This window comes from Pezoporus occidentalis, unplaced genomic scaffold, assembly GCF_034315485.1.
Source record: "Pezoporus occidentalis ecotype Australia unplaced genomic scaffold, CSIRO_AGI_Poc_V1 ctg1, whole genome shotgun sequence".
In the NCBI taxonomy this organism is placed as follows: domain Eukaryota; kingdom Metazoa; phylum Chordata; class Aves; order Psittaciformes; family Psittacidae; genus Pezoporus; species Pezoporus occidentalis.
Genome location: NW_026912778.1, coordinates 4903773 through 4924171, shown reverse-complemented (window position 1 = coordinate 4924171; position 20399 = coordinate 4903773). Strand labels below are relative to the sequence as shown.

Sequence of the window (20399 nt, the reverse complement as noted above, 5' to 3'; positions counted from 1 at the left end):
AAAGCAGCAGAATTAAAACAGAATGTAGCAACAACAGATAACTTACCTTCCTTTCATTCTGCTTTTACAGTCTCTTGAGAACATAAAAGTATTTTGGACTTCAGTCGACCTGCATATATGATATGATATCCATATTGCTACTTCTGCAGGTTGAATATGTTGACTTTGAAAGGGTGTCTTGGTACGTGCAGTTAACTAGCAGAAATAGGTGGTCTGTATTTGGATGGTTTACACGTACTTCCGTGCTGAAGGCTTTTCTGGTCGTGTTCTCTTGCCCACACACAGAAAAATTGGCCCTCTATGGTAAAGCATATAAGGTAGTCTGAATTCTTATTAATGAGGTACAAGCTGAGGGTTATGGTATACTGATGACATTTAGTGCTCTCTTATGTAGTTCCAGATGATTCAATGTTGTAAAGCAGTCAGGAGGACGTTTATATAAGAACTGTCTGAGTTGTAACCAACAAAAATTCAGATCAACTTTTGTTGGGAAGAGGAAGCAGCTGAAAGAAATGATGGGGTTTTATAAGAGAGCCCTGTTCTTGATAACATATATTTATAGTTTAGGAATTTTGTTAAACATGAGCCTTAATTTGTTAGCCCTCAAGGGATTTTTCAAGTTGTACATTTTTTCCTAGACCTTGTAGGAGTGAAGACAGCTACTGAATGTTTTTTTTTTCCACTGCTGTGCCTTTTGTTATGTTTTGGATGCACTGATTGTTGATCATCAGTGGGAACACAACCTAATTAAAATTAAACTTAGTAATATGTGTGTGTTTCTAGAACGTGAGTCTGGATACTGTTTGAAGTTTTACATAAATAAAGTATCGAATTTACTTTTCATCATCCAATTAAAAAAAATATTACCACTTCCTTGCTTTTTTATACGCTTGAAAATACACCTGTCTGAAAAGTATTGCAGAAACTTCTGATTTCCTGCCTTAACTACCTAAAATAAAATGCTCTGAATTATTTTGATAAGCATATCTTATTGAATCATGTGCAGTTTGCATATATTCTGTCACAGAATATTGACTAAGAAACCATCAAAACTAGCTTGTGCTCTGGAGGTAGGTATGTTTCTCAATAGCTAGAAAAATGTTTACATGTAAGAAAAAAATCTTGAAAACTTGGCTAGAGCGTTTGGACCTATTGTAGCAATGCAAGCTGAAGAGCTTTAGTCCTCTGAAGTCTATAGGGTAGTTTATTTAGATTTCTAAATACTTGCCAAGTCGTTAGGAGTTTAATTGGGCTGTGGCTCACTGCAGGTTTCATTACCATAGTAATAGGCACGGAGAGGGGAGCAGAAACTGAATAAAGCAGAATGATCTAGAGCTGGGAAGGTGCCTTTGCTGCAGCTAAAAATTCAGTTTGTGTTGTATGTTCAAATGCATAAAATCCAGCACCCAGCATTTATATCTTTAGAGATGCAGGAAGTGCAGAATCGTGACAACCTTGATATTGTGCAAAAATAGGTTTAATTTTACCGATTTCCAGCTAATCATCTCCTAATGTGGGTTTACAGCTTCTACCATGTATAAAGGAGTCTAAATGACTAAAAAAAAGACTTTATATTCTGTAGACGGGTTGCATAGAAGTTAGATGCTCATGTTCAGATTGGGTTCAAGGAAGACATTTGTTGAAGCTGACTGGGAGGGAGGAAGTAACTTCTGCTGTAAAACAAATGAAGGAGAAAAGATGGTGTTGCAGTATGAAGTATCAAGATATTTTAGAAAGATTGTTGTATGGATGGGGATCTAGAATGTGAAGGAAATGCAATTGCTGTTCCTGTGAATAACTGAACTGTGTGTACCAAAGCTCTCCAGCAGATCATGCCTGCTTTGTGTTGGATACAGGAGGTCTTATTTGGTCTTAAGAAATTGTTAATGTACAATCAGAAAAAAGCTTTAAATAAAAATAGAAATATTTCATGATATACCATGCACACATAAGAGTAAGAATTTTGACTGAAAAACTGGAAGAGTTAGTCAGTTTTTCTCTAGATTTGAAAGCTTTAAATCATGCAGCTCTTTACTGTGTCTTGATAGAGTAAGACTAGTTCAGAGAGCTGCTAACAGTTTCACCAAATGTAGAGAGGTAATAATAGCACAGTGAACACCTGAAACTTATTTTCCCTCAAGGTTTTTGCACAGAAAAACAACAAAAAAACCCTTTAGAAATAGGGTGTTTGAGGGGAATTAAAATTACTTTCCATTATGTAATTTCCAAACTGATAATGTAACGCTGTGCTTTTATATGCTGATGTACTGGACGAGCCAGGCAGTAGTTCAGGACATTTTGTTAATTTATATTATTGTCAGGTGTTTTGTTTCAGTATTAAAGATTGTGTTCAGTTGAAGGTTATGTTTGAAACAAATTCAGTTTTAATTTTTCAAATGTTGGAGGTCTTTTATTACTCTCTTTTTGCGTGTTGTAACAAATAATTATTTTTGGAAGGGGGAAAGGAAAAGTTCTCCTTTTGTGAGAGACTTTTCCCAGGAGTGTCAGAACACAAGGTCCTAAAGAATTGTCTGAGGCTTTACAGAGCAGAAGGTAACAATTGCTCCATTGATTCTCAAAAGGCATAGAAGCCTGTAGGCAGGACCCCCATTACGATCTGCCTGTAGAAGAACTGCACCTTTTTACTGGGGTGTTTGTTAAAGATTACCAATCTTGATAATACTGAATTTCAAAAGCTAACTCTTTAAACTGGAAGAATAGGAGAAAGTGGTAACAATAGCTCAGTGACTGTGGTCTCCTATTGTGCTGGCTTTTTTAACCCATACATCAAAAGAAAATTTCCCCCAGAAGGGTGGTTTTGGGTGCACTGCTGCTGAATTGTATATTATGTTTCAGCTTCACGTTACAAAAACAATCATGTTTTGAAGTACAGGCAGCAGTAAGAGGCAAAATCTACCTCCTGGAAGGCTTCTGAATTTTTGTTGAGTCGTTTCCTATAGATGTTATAACTAGAAACAGTGTTTTCCATTTTTCCTGTGCTGAGAAATTGCTTGCAATTTGCTTAATTAGCTGCCAGGTTTTCAAGATTTTTAAACTGGGAAAGGAGAAATACAGACAAACCTAACTCTCCAGTTGTATCATACCAGTAGGTAAAAGAATACTGAACTTGGCTGTTTTACCCCATTTCTTTAGAATATCATGTGCCTTGTTTTTATTTTTTCCAGCTGATTCAACTCATCAAACAATATTGATCATCTGTGTCTATTTTTTTGTTCTCATAAAATCAGAGTATGAATCCCCCACTTCCGCCACCACCTCTCTTGTCTGCTGCAATCATTGCATCGGCTTCTTCTGGACCTCAGTCTGCAGGTGTAATACAAAGGCCTACATCAGCATCAACTGACCAAATGGCACATTTACGACCACAAACTCGTCCAAGTGTGTAAGTAAAATTGAAACATTTTGCCAGTCAGAAAAATGGAACAAGATCAGTAACTTTGAACATACTCATATCGTGCCAGCTGGCTGTGTTCTGCTAGAATGCCCAGAAATCCAAACATACATTCAGAACAAGAGCAACAAAACATACATATAGGTGATACCCTGAAACTGCCTTCATACTGAGAGTTTTTTATGTCTTAAATTAATATAATCAGCTGTTGCTGTGTATAAAAAGGACTCACTTCAAAAATATAAAGTGTTTATCATGCAGAAGATGAATGGATCCTTGAGTTAGCAATGAAGACTCTGTAACTCGCAAGTGGCAAATATTGGAGTGAATTTACTCAAAGTTTTCTGTTATGTATGGTATGAACAAACTATTCTCATTTGGCATAACTTGGCCAAAACACCAAGTGCTGTATTTCATTTAGACTGCTGTATTAGCATGTCATTATCAGAATGGTTGTGTAAGTTGCAATTGAAGTTTGACTTATGATTTTGCAGTTCACTTAATTAGTGAGTTGCAGTTGGGAATGAAGGTAAAAAGCTGCTAGTGAGCATTATGTCTTCACAGTTGTAATACAAGTAAGCGTGTGTCATCTTCTGGGTGAAAATATTTTGTATATTAACATGTGCTGCTGACAACATCTTTTGTCTTGGAAACTTCTTTGTGCGCAGCTTGGAGAATAAGAACCATAAAAGAAAATAAAATTCAGGAGTGGCTGAACCATCTAAATAGGACACGTTTGAATAATACAAGGACTGTTTTTGTTCTATGTCTTTCTTTATATTCCCACCAGGTTTCCTCCCACTCCTAAAGAGCAGGTGCATCTTGTATAGCACCTTGTCTTGTATAGCATATGTAACATATGTCTTGTATAGCAGGTGCGTCTGGATTTGGGCTGGTTTTTTGGTGTTAAGCATTCTAACACTGCTTCTTATGGATTATTGTGCTTAGTTGTATTTAATCAAGTACCCATCTCATTTGTTCCCCTCCTCCATCTTCAAAGGGTTGCTCTTAATCAAGATACTAATGAAATTTGAAATGATGTAACCAACAAGGAAGTTAATGAACACCAGTTAAAGCACCTCAGTTCCTTTCCCATAGAGCTTCACTATGTGACTTTGTGGATCCTCCCTAAATCGTGTACCAGTGAAACCTTTTGTTGCTAGTGTGTCATATGTTGTCTTTAAAGCCTATTTTGGACTTGCTTTACCAAGTATCTACACTACATTATCTGCAAAGATGTTTTAAAGGCACAGTTTTCTGGGTGGACAACAAGGAACAAAACTGTAATGCAAAAAATGCTGCCATTACAATGCACAAGGACCAATTTTGATAAAAGAATGTTTTGTAAAGCTGCTTTTTTACCCTTGGGGTTACAACGGGAGTGGAAAAGATTAGCACTGAAAGTAATTGTGGATCTTTTTTCAGAAAAGGGGATATTGAATCCCTTTACCCTAATTGGCTGCCTCCCGAGAAAAGTATATTATTTTTGAGAAAATGTGATTTATTAGAATGCTGTTTCCCATAGGTCCATAATTATATAAACATTTTCATGTAAATGGTTTAAAAAGTTTTCTTACGTTCAAATGGTGGCAGAAAATAGAACACTGGGGTGGTTAAGACAGTAACACTCCTTAATGTGACAATAGGAAAATGTGCAATCTTATTTGAAGACTTCCTTAGGAATATTCCAGCAGCAACAGTAGGACCTTCAGTTTTATTTTTACTGTTGATTTTTTGTCCCCTAAGAATGTCCTTTTAGAAGTAAAAATGCAAAATGTTTCTGAACTCTCACTATGGTTTCAGATGCACTGTATTATGTGTTAATGTTACTTAGAAGGAAACAAGAGAAATGAACTTTACAAGTGTGTAACTGCTAGCTACCTTACCCATACCCTTCAAGTTCTAGTGACGTCTTTCTTTTGGGCATGCAGTTGCACAGGGACATTCCAGTTTTGCAATCTGAAAAGTAGTTCTGATACTGATTTTTTACTCCCAACTAACAGAACTTCTCCATTCTCCCCACCCCTTCACAAAAAAGATACTGGCATGTCACAAAGTGTAAGAGATACTAGAAGCAGGTGGAGGGGGAGAGAAGTGGGATATGCTGGGATCTGTAGTTGATAAACACCTATTTAATTAAGTTCACTAAGTTAATTAAGAAAATGAATAGACTTACTGTTCATTGCACTGAAGTGCAGTTAGGAGGATATTCTTAATGGTCATTGTTTCCCTTAATATTGCCATAACTTCTGTTTTAATATTGTAACAGTGTGACGGATCTACTAACACATAACCCTTTCTGCCGTGCCTTCTCATCTCTGAGCTCTCTCTGCCAGAAAGTGATGTTTTCAATTGTTTTAGGTTTATCAAGTGCATCTACTTTCCTGTCTTTTAGGTATATTGCTATATACCCTTACACTCCTCGAAAAGATGATGAACTGGAACTGCGGAAGGGAGAAATGTTCTTAGTGTTTGAACGCTGTCAAGATGGCTGGTTCAAGGGAACTTCCATGCATACAAGCAAGATTGGTGTTTTTCCTGGGAATTATGTGGCTCCAGTTACAAGGTATATTTTTATACAAGTATCTAAATAGTTTATCTATTTTAGGGTCCAAAATGATTTTGTTATTGTACATAATGCTAAAATTGAGTAATAGAAGAGCTGCAGGTTTTATTAGCCAGCTCATTTTTTAGTTGTCTTTTAGCATTTTGCTTTTAATTTTGGCAGGACAGTGACAAGTACATCACAAACAAAAGTTCCCATGTCTACTGCTGGCCAGACGGGACGAGTGGTCACTATGGTCAGCCCTTCCACTGCTGGTGGAACATCACAGAAGCTCCAGGCGAATGGTGTGGCAGTGAACTCCAGCACAGTACCCACAGCTGTGGTTTCTGCAGCGCATATCCAAACTAGTCCGCAAGCCAAGGTCCTTATGCACGTGACGGGACAAATGACTGTCAACCAGGCTCGCAATGCAGTTAGAACAGGTAAAAATCAATTGATAAATAAAATAAAGCTTTTTATGTTTGGTAGGCAAACTGTGGGGTCTGTCTGGGCAAGTCAGGATATGCATAAATATCTGCTGGGCTTTCTAAAAGTATCTTTTATGTTATTTTTAGAGTTGAGTGCTTTCTGAAATGACAATATGTCTCTGAATTGTTGAATCTTTAATTATTCTCCTCTAAGCAACTGTGTGTACTCCTACTGTTGCGAATTTATCTGCATTTTAGGTGGAATTTGTTATTTCATCAGTATCTGGGATGAGGATGTTCTTGGATCTTCTCCAGTCACACACAATTCAGATAGTAATAAAGTGATAAGAACACCTGAGTCATATCTTTTTGTGTGTGTGTGTGTTAACTGCATAACAGCTACAGATTGCTCTAATTTAGCATTCACTTTTAAATTATCTCCTAGCATCTTTGAAGGCCTTTAGCATTCATTCCTCCTTTTTCAGGTCTCTGGTTTAGGGTTAGTCCTTAGGTATTCCAGTTTGTTCTCTAACCTTGACTGCAGCCTCTTTCAGCTTTGACTCTGAAACACTAAGGCTATACTGGCTTCAAGATCTATATGATTTATGTCATAAAATTCTGTATGTCTCACAGGTATAACTCTGCCTTTACTGTCTGGAGCAGGCCACATCACAGTGAAACATGCCTTCTTGTTGTTTAAGCCCAGATCCAAAAAGATTGTTTTCAAGAGTTTTTGTTTACCAAATCCATGCACTCCTCTGTGGATTTGCCAGGCTAGGAAAATACCACACAACTGGAGCCTGATCTGTTCCAGTTACTCCTAGGGCCTCAAAAGAAAAGAGAAAAAAAACAACCCAAACCTCTATTTCAAGCTATCCCTGTGTTCCCTCTTTCAGCCTTGAATTTAGGGCCTAAGATCTCATGTTGAGACAAAGGGTTTTTTTCACCACAAGGCTCTTACTGGCAGAGCAGAAGACAAAGCTGCAGTTGCAAATGGTATTGTTAGCCCCTTAAGGGTGATTTATTTCTTGCGGTCTCGAGATCCATGAATTAACCCACCATCTTCAGAGTCATGCATCTCCTAAAACACTGTTCATGTTCAGATGTCAGTACCAGGTTTCCTTTTGGAGGAGGTAGGATATGTACGTAGATACTTTATTTCCTTAGTGCCATCTTCCTCCAGTCTGATCTTAGGCTGGAACAGATGTGATAGTCCTCTGTAAAAACTCTATTCTTTACCTTTAAAAAACAATAACCAGGTGCTATTGGCAGCTGGTAAGAGACACTAAGCAAAGCATCTGCACTTTCCTGCCTGTCAGGCATAGGTGGTTTCTAATCTAAATTCTTCTTTTGAGCTGCCTTGAAGTTTGCAAAGTGACAGCACAAAGGAGAAAGCTCCTGTAGGCTCCAGAAGTCTTTCTTGAACCCCCATCTCTGTACTGCTGTCAAGACAAATAACAACTTACAGTTCCATTCAGCTGGAAAACATGACAACATGCTTCGCAGCTTTTCAGGTCCAAATGGAAAATGCAGAGGGGCTGCACTCTCTTCACAGAGAACTTAACATAGGATTTTGATCTGAGGGTGTACTAATCAGTTACAAATACAGATCTGTCCCTTATAAGGGCCTGAGAATTGAAGCAATAACGGCTGCTTTATGTTCAAATGTTAGAGAACTTTGTCATCAGCATCTGAAACGTGATCATCTTGAGCTTTCTGTACCTTCGCTGAGTGTTACTCTCTTGATGAAGCATCATAGATCAAGGCTGCATTTTTGCAGGGCTGTTCTTCAGTTTCAGTTTAGCTCAGGACTTCGAGGACCCTTCTTCAACTGATCTTAGTGAGACATGGCTTCACATCACCCTTGCTAAAGGGATCTGCATTCTTTGATTGAAAGGAACTTTGAAAGATGTGCATGGTCCTCAAGAGTTAGGAAGGGTCTATTACAGGGGAAGAGGTTATATATCGAAAAACAGACATAGCATTTTGTGGTGCTTTCTTTTTAAGAAAAAACTTGTGTTTCTTATAATGGAGATTTTAACTGGGTATGATAATACAGGATTGCTATATCAAATTTGTGAACTTTGTCAGTCTTCTTTAATACACTGTTGATGCAATCTAACCAAATTACCAAGGGAATTTGTAGAGAGCAGACTGAAGAGATCAAGTGCCTGAGGCTTCATTCCAGGATATCACTTATAACAAACCTGAAACTCTAAGCAGTATCTGAAAAATCAGAGTGAATGGATATGTTTGAGATTTACATGCACCAAACTCCAGAGAGGTCCCCTTGTTAGATACTATGTTTCAGAGTATTTGAAGGAAAGAGGCTGTGCAGCACTGGGATGCCGCGTTTTGCCCCATTCTGTTAAGATGTTTGCACTTCATTCTACCCAGGGCTGCAAAGATGTTGAAATGATCCAAAAGCTTGTGTGGCTGACAATGTAACTATAATAGCAATGTTGTTTCTTGAGAAGGATAAATTAGTTAATGCAGAGCTCTGTGGTTTGCAGCTAGGCAGCAGCCCAGGTTGGTATATTCAGCCCTGTGCTGTTCTGCAGCTTCCAGTGTGGATGTTCCTTTTATTTCACAGGGGTATGAGTAAATCCACTTCTATATTTAAACATCCCAAGAGACAGTAGCTTACGTTTTCAGAGAAACCAGTCATAGCAGTAATTGCCACTGTACTTATTGTTTGAAAGACCCACTAAATCTGTTGTGGATTTTGTGAATAGTTTAGGGAAAACAATCCAATTATATTTTTAGCAGCTTCTATAGGGAGTGTTTCTTCCTACTTTGTTTTATGTGCCCTGACAACTACACAGCATATTAAAAGGAACAAACAAGTTCCAGGCTGTATTTAGCTAGCTCTTACAAACTAAAGTGTAATCTTCACTTTGCATCTCTCTCTGTACATGAAGCATTTTACTTAGCAGCTTGGACTTCTCCACAGTAGTTGCAGTGCTGTTATTCTTCTGTGCATACTGGTGCAAGTAGGGTAGCATATGCTACTTCTTTATTCTGGTGAGATGAATTTGATGCTGTGTAAGATGTCATAGTAATACAAATGGGAGTTAGGAAGGTGGGAAGGAAGCTTCTCATGACTGATTAGGTATAACACAGTAACTGTACCTCTCTTTGTGTGTCTTGTGAAAAGATGACCTGTCACATTTTATTCTTTTTTCCTAGTTGCTGCACACAATCAAGAAAGACCTACGGCAGCAGTCACACCCATACAAGCACAGAGTTCAACATGCCTTATTCCTGCAGCTGTGATCATTCCCCACCACTCTGTTGCCTCCCAGCAGCTCCAGCCTCCAGCAAATAGTGCTGCTTATGTCACAGCTGTGAATGTGAACCGCTCAACCATCCCACTGGCATGTGCTGCAGGTTCTTTGAATTCTCCCAACATTGCTGCTTCATCTTTGGAGGGAGATGTTAGTGGAAGAACTGTGAACACTCACACTGGAGCTCCTGCATCTCCAGAGAGTGCTCTAGCAGCTGGTGGAAATGCTGCTGTCAGTAAAGCAGACAAGGATGGCAAGGTGGGTAGAGAATAAAATCATTCCCTTGAATTCTGCCATTTTCATCATGCAAACTTTGAGATCCATTTTTTTTCCGTGCATTTTGTTGAACAGCAGCACTGGAAGGTTTTTAAGACTGAGTCTGAAACTCAGGCAGCCATTTTGTGACTACAGCCATGGGCAAATATATCCTTGACCACACAAGAAAAATCTAGGGTGGATTAAAATACAGAGCAAACCTTGGAGAAGGGTTAAAATAGGGTAGCAGGCTCATGTCTTAAGCAGGAGAAACAAAAGGTAAATGGATAAAGTTCAGAAGAACTAGTAGATTGACTGTTGGAATTTCAAGTATTTTGTTTTTCTTTACCTGCATTCAGTTTCCTAAATACTTTAGAAAGATGTATGGTTAGCATAGGTTATCAGGAAGTATCTGTAAACTAATAAGCCTGTAATTAAAACAAACCCCAACAACAAAATAACCCACCCAGACAAAAAACCTATAAACTTGTGGGAACATACAAAAAAAAAAAAATCAGTCTAATAAAATAAACCTAATATTTAGTAAAAATCATTAGTTTTTTAGGTTGCCTTCCTGATTAAGCAGACACACAGAGAGATTATGAAAAACACATAACCAGCAGTGTTTATTGGACAAATTAAAAAAAACCACCCAACTCTTGTCTTTTCTAAATGTAAATCAGTAGTCTGTAGTGATTCTGCTTTCAGTCTTCTATTTGAAGTATTTTCCTCTGTGTCTAAACTTATTCTCACTGTCCAACAGCCATGTGATTATAGTATATCGTAGGCAGAAACATTCCTTCAACTTTATAACTGGTTTTGTTTTACAGTTGTGGTGTAGTTAGATTTTTTTTTCTCCTTTTGACAACATTTTTTTATATCTCAAATGTTTTAGGCTTTACCTTACTACTCTTCAGCCACACACACTCCTTAATGAAGTTTATGAAGGTTTTAATCGTAGGCTGTACACTAATCTCATCTACTTCCCATTTTTTTTTTTGTTGAATATTGTTGAATGGGTGTACCTGGAACTATGTTTTAAAGTTACTTTAGTCATAGCCACTGAAATCAGACTGAGGTGCCCTTAGGCAGGACTTTTAGAATCATAGCATGGTTTGGATTGGAAGAGATATTCTATGTTTTTGACAGTATGTTCTACAGTTCAGGGTTAAAGATGCTAACATATTCTTTGAGCTTCTCTTTTTCTTTCCCATTTGCTGGACTTCAGTCTTAGCTAATATAGCTTGAAGTTATTGGAGACTTGGATGAAGGACTGAGGATTTCTCATTCACAGTTTACCAATCTCAGTGCATCCCAAGCTATAATACAGATCTTCACTGCTCATGGTTTTCTCATTCTGTGGTTAAATAGCTTATTTTTGTCTCAAGGGCTTAAAATCTGGCACCTCTCTTAAGCACTAAATTCACTCAGTCAAAGGGTTGGTAAGAAGATCACTGCCACACCCCTTAAAAAAAAGACAAGAAACACAAAAGCTACTTAAATAATTCTCTCCAGGGTAAATAATAGTCTTCAGGGATTCCTGTCTGGACAAGCAAAAAGAATGTTTACCATTCGTCCCTCTAGCAGAGCAGCAAAACACAATACATTCTCCTTATGGCAAATTTCTGTTAAATCATGAAGGTCTTGCCTTAGTGAGGGAGGATAAGTAAAAGACACTTTATCTAAACAGCAGCTTCCAGGGCAGACTTTTCTCCCTGCTTGGTCTGAAATGACTCTTTATGTCTTCCTAGAAACTTCCATGTTAGCAAAATGGTTTACTTCTTAGATTCCCATTGTGGGAATCTAACTCCTCACACTCCTTTTTCTAGACAGGCCTTTAGGTCACTGGCATTGGCTTTTAAGGTAAGTCTTAATTAAAGCGAAAGGACTTAGCTGGTTTATGGTCTAAAAGACTTAATGTTTTTCTCTTTAGAATTGTAACAATTACCTTTCTCTTTCATAATCTTTGTAATTATCTTTATTAATTTGTGCAGTCTCAAATGTCTCCTCTCTGATTACCATGCCAGCTATCAGACACAAGTGTTCAACTCTTCATGGGAGACTTTTGTTCTAAAACAAGGCACTGCTTTGGTTTACAGAAAGAAAAAAAAGGTTTGCTGAAACTACTTTCTGGAGCATCCACCAAACGGAAGCCCCGATTGTCACCTCCAGCATCACCAACCCTGGACGCTGAGCAAGCAGCTGCAGAGCTAGCCCTGCAAGGTGCAGTTGGGCCAGAGCTTCCGTCATCCAGCGGTCACAGCAAAGCTGGATCCTGTCCCACCGACAGTGAGGTCTCTGGGCTGGCACAGGAGACACTGCATCGGAAAACAAGTTCCCTGGATTCCTCTATTCCTGTAGCACCGCCGCCTAGGCAGCCTTGCTCATCCCTGGGTCCAGTCCTGAGTGAATCCAGGCCTCTTGTCTGTGAAAGGTAAATTATCCTATATAGCTAGACTCAGGCAAACCAAGAAAAAAAGCTACTCTTTGACATTTACCATGTATATTAGAACTGCTGCAAAATGCTGAGATACAGCATTTTACAGCAAGAGGAAACTTACTTTTTTAACAGTGCTTTATATGCTTATCAGCCAAGGCTCATGTGTATGTTTGTTTACCTTTTGTGTTACTTTGAGGTTTTGGAATGAATAGACACTCAAATACACTCATCACAAGTTTGGTATGAGAACTGAGGTAGATAAAATGCACAACATGAACACATTATATTCTTGCATTTATGCATATTGGGTTAGTTCTTTGAGATTATTAGCAGTGCATAATTGCCAGCCTAAATATATGGTGAATGAGATCCTTATCTATGAGTAGGCTTAATATGTGATTTCTTCAGCTGTTGCAAAAATACTTTTACTATGCAGATGCCCTGTTACTGTGCACTCCACATAGCAAGCTCTAGGGCAGCCTCTGTGTCCTGGCAAGTGAGCCTGAAAAACATATAGCTGTCTGGACTCTGAAGCTGCCAGGCAGTTGCTTTAAAGTTCTGTCACTTTTATTTTGTGTCCACCTATGATTTTCAAATGTCTGAGTCCTCAGTAGATTGTGCAGACTGCAAAGGAAGTGACAGTTTTCTAACTACTGTCTCTTTTTATTACTCCTGGGAGTAGATAAGCAATATGAAGAGTGTCACAGGATTTCTTTTGCAGTAGCTAAGGGATTGTGTAGCATACAGAAAAAAAAAGCAGTAGAGTTGCAGCTCAAGGACTGAACTGATTTATGCTGACTATTATAGACTTTGTTCTGGTACTATTAACTCATGGTGTGTGGGCATACCACTGTATTTCCAGAGGCCCATTGATCTTAAGCTATATCTGTGTATTAGAAGCCAGGCAGTGTATAAAGTTTCTATTTTGTCTTTTATTTTACTTCTGTCATACCTTTAATAATTTTTAAAAGGTTGATACTGTTTCTATGCCATTTCCTTGCAAGAAATTTCTATTTTACACTGAATTTTTGAATTAGATTTACACTTACAGATGGAAAATAGAACGTGACAGAATTTTCTTTAAGAATAACATATTTTCACATTATTGTAAGTCTGTTTGGGACAGTGATATGGTTTTCTACTTTGTGAAAATAACACCAAAGTAATTCTGGAGTGACCAGTGGATATATGTGCAAAGCTATTTGCATTCTTACAAAAAGCAGTTTTTCCACTACTGTGATGGATTTTTTTTTTCTCAGAACTACTTACAGAAAATGATGCTTACAGTTACCTACAGAAAATGCTTACTTACTGATCTAGTAATAACATACACTCAAACATTCTTTTTAATATATCTGTGTATCCTTACTATTGTTTAATTGCTAACTGCTACGGGGAAAGTGCTATCACAAGATCATCCTCCCTGGTAGTCATGCAGAATTGTTACTTTTTGGCCAGTGTATTTAAACAGAATTTCACTTGGGTTCCCTTTGTCCTTTTCAGGGCAGGGTTAGTGTTTTTCATGCTGATGTGCTCTTGTCATGTTTCCATTTACTTAGGCCAAACTGCTTAAAATGTTTTGCTTAAAAATACTTGCTACTTACATTGTACTCAATATCATCAAAGTAATTTATAAGCATTAATTAATCTTCATTAATGTGGAAGCAGGGGTGGGTAAGAAGCATACTGATGATGCAATAATTTGTTGAAGAGGAAAACATTCATAAGGATAAGCTCAACAAAAAGATGAAGAACAGAGAAATCTCCTGCTAAAGTTATTCTGCTCTTACATATCACAATTCCAATTACAGGCTACAGTGTGTTTGGAAAAAGAAACAGTACTGTCTATTCTGACTATGGCTTTACAGTGCAATTATCAGCATTCAAGTTTTATTTTCAGAGGTGACTAGAGGATTTAGGAGTGTGTTTCTGTTAATTATCCTACATGAATTAGGAGCAAAGGTAGCTGGCTCAACTCTGTAAAGCACCTGAAAATGTTCCTGGTTTGGATACCGAGTTTTCCTAGAAGTCCTTGCTTCCTTTAACATGCAGTATCAAATTTTTACTCTAATCTCACTGTTTCTCCTTTCACTAGAATTGTAAGTAATCCTAGAATGTGTCATTCCTGTATGTTCTACAGAAAATTAGGATTAAAAATTGTGCACTTGTTTCCAGTCATACAGAATATATGGATGGGCATTTGATTTGTTTGCTAGCAGACAAGCTTTCTGGGACATGGATTTGCAGATGGATACTTCATACCTGTGGGCATTTCACTAAAGGAGGGGAATATGATACGTTCCCTTCTATCTTACTATTGCAGGTCTTCTCTGTAGTTGCCATTCCTATATACGCTCTTCTCCTATGAGCTAGGTTTTTGCTTACTGTGTTTCCTGGTCTTCTATATGTTCCTTGTACAGAAGGAGCAAAGAAATCAAACAGAAATTTCAGCCAAGCCTTGCTTCCAGTTTGGAGCAGTTTGGAGAATTCCTGCACCTGAGACACTGCAACAGTGTTTAGTCGTTTCTTCTGATTCCCCAGCCAAGGCATAAGTTGTTTGCAGGCGCTGGGATTTCCTGTATTGATGCAGTGCACTGACAAGGCCAAGGATCACTGTCTTTTCATTAAAAAGATAGACTAAACACCCTGTAATTCCTGGGGGGAATTACATTCATACCATGTTATGCTATGAATACACAGTAATTTGGTTATCTGAGACGTTTAGGTTTTTTTGATAACAAGAGGTAAAAGACTGTTTCAAGCTTTTTTCATGAGCTCTCTCTTTTAGAGGGAAACACTGATTAAAGCCTTAAGTTTTACAGTAAATATACAGCACTGTAATAACAAACTTCCCAGCACCCCACAGTGGTGTTAAAGACCTGAAGTTGAACCTAAATACACTTCTCTGCATATCCTAAACTAGAATATGAATCCTTTATCCAGTTACGGTGAAGGAGAGCAGTAATTTTGTTCTGTGATTTAAGTGACCCTAGGTTTTTTTTATGCACCACAAAATGACTGCTGTAACATCTGCTTCCAGTGAGCAGGCCAGTGGCTTTAGAGGGCAGCAGGTCTTACCACATCTGATGGGTTTAATGCTGTTAAGTAAATACTACCCTAGGTGGGTGTCGATCTGCTGTAGGAGTCAAGGCACATACTCAGCAGACAGGAGAGAGCTGCACAACACCAGGGCACAGGTAAGCTGAAAAGTACAAATTAAAAGTGCAAAAAAAGAAACTCAAGAAGATAAAAAATAAGTATGAATTTAAATTGTGCAACAGTAGTAATTCCAACTTTCTGTGTATTCCTCAACTGAAATTTTCTGCATGTGACAATATATTTTTATCTACTTGGTGATTAGAAAACCACAGATAACTGTGCAAAAATAAACTGCAAATAGCTGGGAAGAATAGCAGTATTTTTGTGTCTAGAAACAGTGTAGAAAGGGAAAAACAAAACAGAAACAATGTAGAAAGGGGGAAAAAACAAACCAGAAACAATGTAGAAAGGGAAAACCGTGGAAGATACAATCTTTTTCATGTTGCTGAAAAGTGTGAGCAATGCCAATATTACAAATGAAAAGTAGAAAGGTGAAGACAGACCATGGCCACCACCACCACCCCCCCCACCCTCGCCCCCAAAAAAGATATTTCATAAATACAGAGGGCAAAAACAGTGCACACACATTAGGAATAGCAGGAAAGAACTGATGGAAAATATAGTGGCTGCTTCTCAGAAGCTGAAGTACTTCTTTAATACTAATATTTTATCACTTGCTGCTTAAAAGTATTTAGGGTAATATTTTGAAAATTAACAATACCATAAGAAAATATAAAGAAGAAAATACATACTGTGTGGTTTAGGTGCATGTAAAGTATTCTAGATTAGGTGACCACGAAAGGGCTGCAAATTTGACCTTCAGTCATTGCAAACATTTGCAAAAACTGAAGAAGGAGATAAACAAGGAAGTTTTGGGAGATTCAAACATGTGGGAATGAACATGTTTTTCCAAAACACAGGTCATGCTTAGTAAATGTGGCTATTTTTCTCTGGGGACCTGGCACTGAACTTTTGAGCTGAAGCATAAGTTTTTTACTCTGGATGAAATTGGTAGTTTTAGCAGTTTGTTATAGATGATGAACTAGGAAATGGAAAAATAGCTTCTCCGTAATCATTTAGGGTGATCTGAATAGACAACACTCATCACAGAGAATGTGTGATGAGTCTGGATCTGATCACCTCTAACTGGGCAAATGGTATTTGTAAAATGTGGCATAAATTTGGTGTCTCATTGTAATAAAAGAAGAAAATGAGATTTAAGGGTGCAAAGCCTGCTGGGTTTCTTCTCATCAAACATTGAAAAATACAGTAAAATAGCATTTTAACACCAGGTGCTTTGTTTTAGACATTAGATTACAAGAATGGATATCAAAGTACTCAGGAAGCTAAAAATTAATGAGAAGTACTAAATTACTGCAGGGTTGAGGGAGCTCAAAACTGTGGAAAGCTCAGGAGAACAGTAAGTTCTTTTGCGTATCAGGTGCTTAAGAAAAATTGTGGAGTTGACTACTTTTTTTAAATGTTTATTTTTAATATAGTACAAATGTGCCCAAATCAGGTGGCATGTGTTCTAGCCTGAAAAGTTTCCAAGATAAATGAAAATAATTCAAAGCAGCAGTGCAAATTAATAGGTTTTGCTGGTTGCTTCTTTTTGTTCTGTGCCTGAATAGCCTTTTCTGACATAGTATCATCTTAAACACACAGTTGTAAAATTATGCCAAATTACTGCTGTGGATGCTTTGGTTGTTGTTGAGTCATGCTGACTGGAACAGTCTGAAGTTTATATCCAAAATTACATTTAAAATTTTCTCCTGTTACTTAAATAGTGTCTGGATTTTTACAGGAATCTTAGTGAAAAAAACTTGATAGGTGATATATACATTTGACTTGAATTCATTATGTTGCTATTCTTATTTCCTCTTCAAGATATACTTCTGTTACATATTGAGCAAACAGTTCTAGGCAGTTTCCTGTTTTCATAAGTTTTAACTTTTACAGGAATATTTTTAGAGCACTGGTTTAAAAGTGCCTAAATGAAAGTTGTGTTTTTCTAATTACACAGGTACAGGGTTGTGGTATCCTATCCTCCTCAAAGCGAAGCCGAACTTGAACTTAAGGAAGGTGACATTGTTTTTGTACACAAAAAACGTGAGGATGGCTGGTTCAAAGGCACTCTGCAACGAAATGGAAAAACTGGCCTTTTCCCTGGAAGCTTTGTGGAGAACATTTGAGAAGATCATTGCAAGAGCTTCAAATCATACTGTACTGCAAAGTAGCACAAATATTTTACCAGAAAAAGCACAGTCATGAAATATTTTCAAATGACTGTAATGTAAACAAAAACCTACATATTTTTACAGTGTCTATAGCACAATTACACCAGCGAACAAAGAAGATGAAGGCATCTGCTGGTTTTATCACTTTGGATTCTTAAGTGTGATGTGTGCCTTGTACTGTCTGATTTATTATATAGAGGAACTTCCCCCCCCCCCAAGTATGTTACATAAATGAACAATTGTTTACAAGGCTGTAACTAATTTATTCTTGTTTTTTTAAACTTGAATTTTGTGTAATAGCTCAAATTCTTGTGACTATGATTTTAACAAATTATTAATTTATGAAAGAATAACTAAGGGGAAGCTGGATTCTCTCCTTATGAGCAAGCAATTATATCTGATAAAGAGCCTCCCGTCTATCCTCTGGACATTTTTCCCCTGCTGTGTCTAACAGTGGAGTAAGTCTCTGTTTTATGAGTTAATGTTGAGTGGTGGTGATGTGGCGTCAAATAGAATTTGCCAAGTGGGGAAAAAAATGTGTATGTTGTTGTTTGGACAGATCAAAACAAAAGTCAGTGGTGTTCTTGAGTCTAGTTCTACTTCCTCATAAATCACCCAAGTGGAGTAATGTTTCCAGGAGGCAAAGATGTATATGAACAACTGAATAAAATTCAACCATCTCAAGGTTAGGATCATCTCAAGGTTAGGAAGGAAGAAATTTGGGAGTGCCAGTAAGAAATTCCCTATACCTTCTGTTTATAGCAACTTGGCTATTTGAACAAAGCCTAGCTTTGGATATTTGGCCAGTTATTTGGGCATTTAGCGCTCAGGATCCAAGAAAATTGGAAAGAATGTTAAAGCCCAACATTTAGAATGATCATATCTTGCAAGCATCGTTTTGATAACTGAAAATAAAAATAAAATTATAAGTTGTACTTAATGTCTAAAATTGCCTAAGAAGTGTAATTTGCTATTTTCTTCTCAAACTGACATGCATGGCCAAGAGATGTTTTAAAATGTCTGAGCAATAGTGGTGGTAAGTGATGCACTTGTGTTAAAGTAAAAGGCTGTATGAAACACTGTGAAAACTTTACTAACTTCTTAACCATTGCTACTTTGGTATGTTCTGACCTTTTCTTTGTCTTGCATGTGTTACTCAGTTCCTGCAGTACTTATAACTGTGCATGGTTGGCGTTTTTCACTCCAGTTCCCTGTTGGTGGGTTATTTTGCTCTGAAAGTTTCCCAAAAGCCACTTGACCAAAACTAGTGAGCAACTTGTCTTCAGCCAGAGAAGATGTCCAGAGTTTGAATCATTAATAAAATATTTTAATGTCCTTGCAGCTGATGGATATAAAGAATGCAGCCAGCAAGAAAAGCATTGTTAGTATTTCAGGGTTTTGTTAGAGATTTGACACTGGTGAACACACACGCTACTGAGCTGAACTTGTTGTTTTTTAATTTGACTGTTTAATTATAACAGTTTAATAGAGATTTTTTTGTAAGACACTGAGCACTGTCATCTCCAGTTAAATCTGATGTAATTTGGCTGTTACTCAGCACTTTACAAAGCAAAGCCAGTAGTGTGATTCAGTGTCGCACAGCACACAGAAACAGTGATAAAAAAGTACACAGTGATATGTTAAATCCTTCTAGTGTTTGTTTTTTGAAGTTATACATTGAAAAATATCAAATGTTAGTGACGAGGAGTTCTTGCAATATCAGGTAATATCATGATGGTCTTAAAGATAAGAAAAAATATATCTATAAATATATATAGTTGGACATGACAGCATTCCCAAATTAAACATCTCTCTGAAACACTGTATAATTCAGTTTTTGCATTTTTAAATATTTTTAAATAGTTTACTTGAATATTCATGTAATATATAAAATTTTTGTGAAATAAATTTTAGTTAGAAGCTGATCTCAGCTTTTGTCAGCATAAATTGGCACTAGTGTGTCATAATCTTATTTTGGAAAATTTAGTGCATTTTATATTAAAGACTACTAAAGGTTAATTTTTTTCTATCTCTACTATCCATATTTTAAGCTAAGTGATTAAGGTACCTCTATTAATAGAATTTCATGGTGTAAAGTCAAAAATCAGCTGTTAATCCAATAGTTCTGTTAGATGGAATACATTTTCAATTAGTTTTTTTAAACTTTAAGTAAATGTGTGTAAAAAGGGCTTATTACATAGCAGTGCAACAATGACAAAAATGCAGTTTATCATGCCTTTTTTGTGATGTTTTAGGGATTTTTTTTTTTGTTTTGGCTTGGGATTAATTCAGTGTAGAAACAGACAAACCCTGTGCATTTGCTTTGTGTAATTTCATAAAAAATTTTGTAAGGTATTTTATATCTATGTTTGAAGTCAAGTGAATGTTAAGTGTTTGATTTACTATGTTAAACTTCCAATCCTAATAAATATTTTCTTAGCAAACAGCTAAATCAAAATGTGTATGCAAATATTAAACATAAATTACTTGTAAAGAATTTGACAATAAAATTACCAGAACTTAATTTCAGAATTCATAGGAGGATATTTCTGCTCATAGAGGGAAAAGTCTTCAGATTCCATAATGTTAGGAGTTTGGAATAATGACTATAATGCAAAAATTGTAGAGAGAACTGAAAGGATCTGACTGATCTTTTCCATCTCTTCTCCATATTTCTGTAAGTAACTTCAGAAGAG

The 20399-nt window shown here is 37.1% G+C and overlaps 2 protein-coding genes across 3 annotated transcripts in view; both read left to right on the top strand.

Moving 5' to 3' along the window:
• SH3RF1 (SH3 domain containing ring finger 1) overlaps positions 1-20227 on the top strand; it is an 81507-nt gene extending 61280 nt beyond the window's left edge. For both annotated transcript variants that reach the window (XM_062621646.1, XM_062621721.1), the window contains exons 7-12: positions 3249-3403; positions 5808-5978; positions 6141-6400; positions 9575-9930; positions 12027-12361; positions 17490-20227. In XM_062621646.1, the coding sequence (XP_062477630.1) occupies positions 3249-3403; positions 5808-5978; positions 6141-6400; positions 9575-9930; positions 12027-12361; positions 17490-17658 (1446 nt within the window). In that variant the 3' untranslated portion in view covers positions 17659-20227. The remainder of the gene's footprint in view (positions 1-3248; positions 3404-5807; positions 5979-6140; positions 6401-9574; positions 9931-12026; positions 12362-17489) is intronic.
• The window catches only part of NEK1 (NIMA related kinase 1), a 181081-nt gene that overhangs the window by 116483 nt on the left and 44199 nt on the right, over positions 1-20399 (top strand). The gene's annotated exons all lie outside the window — the stretch shown is intronic.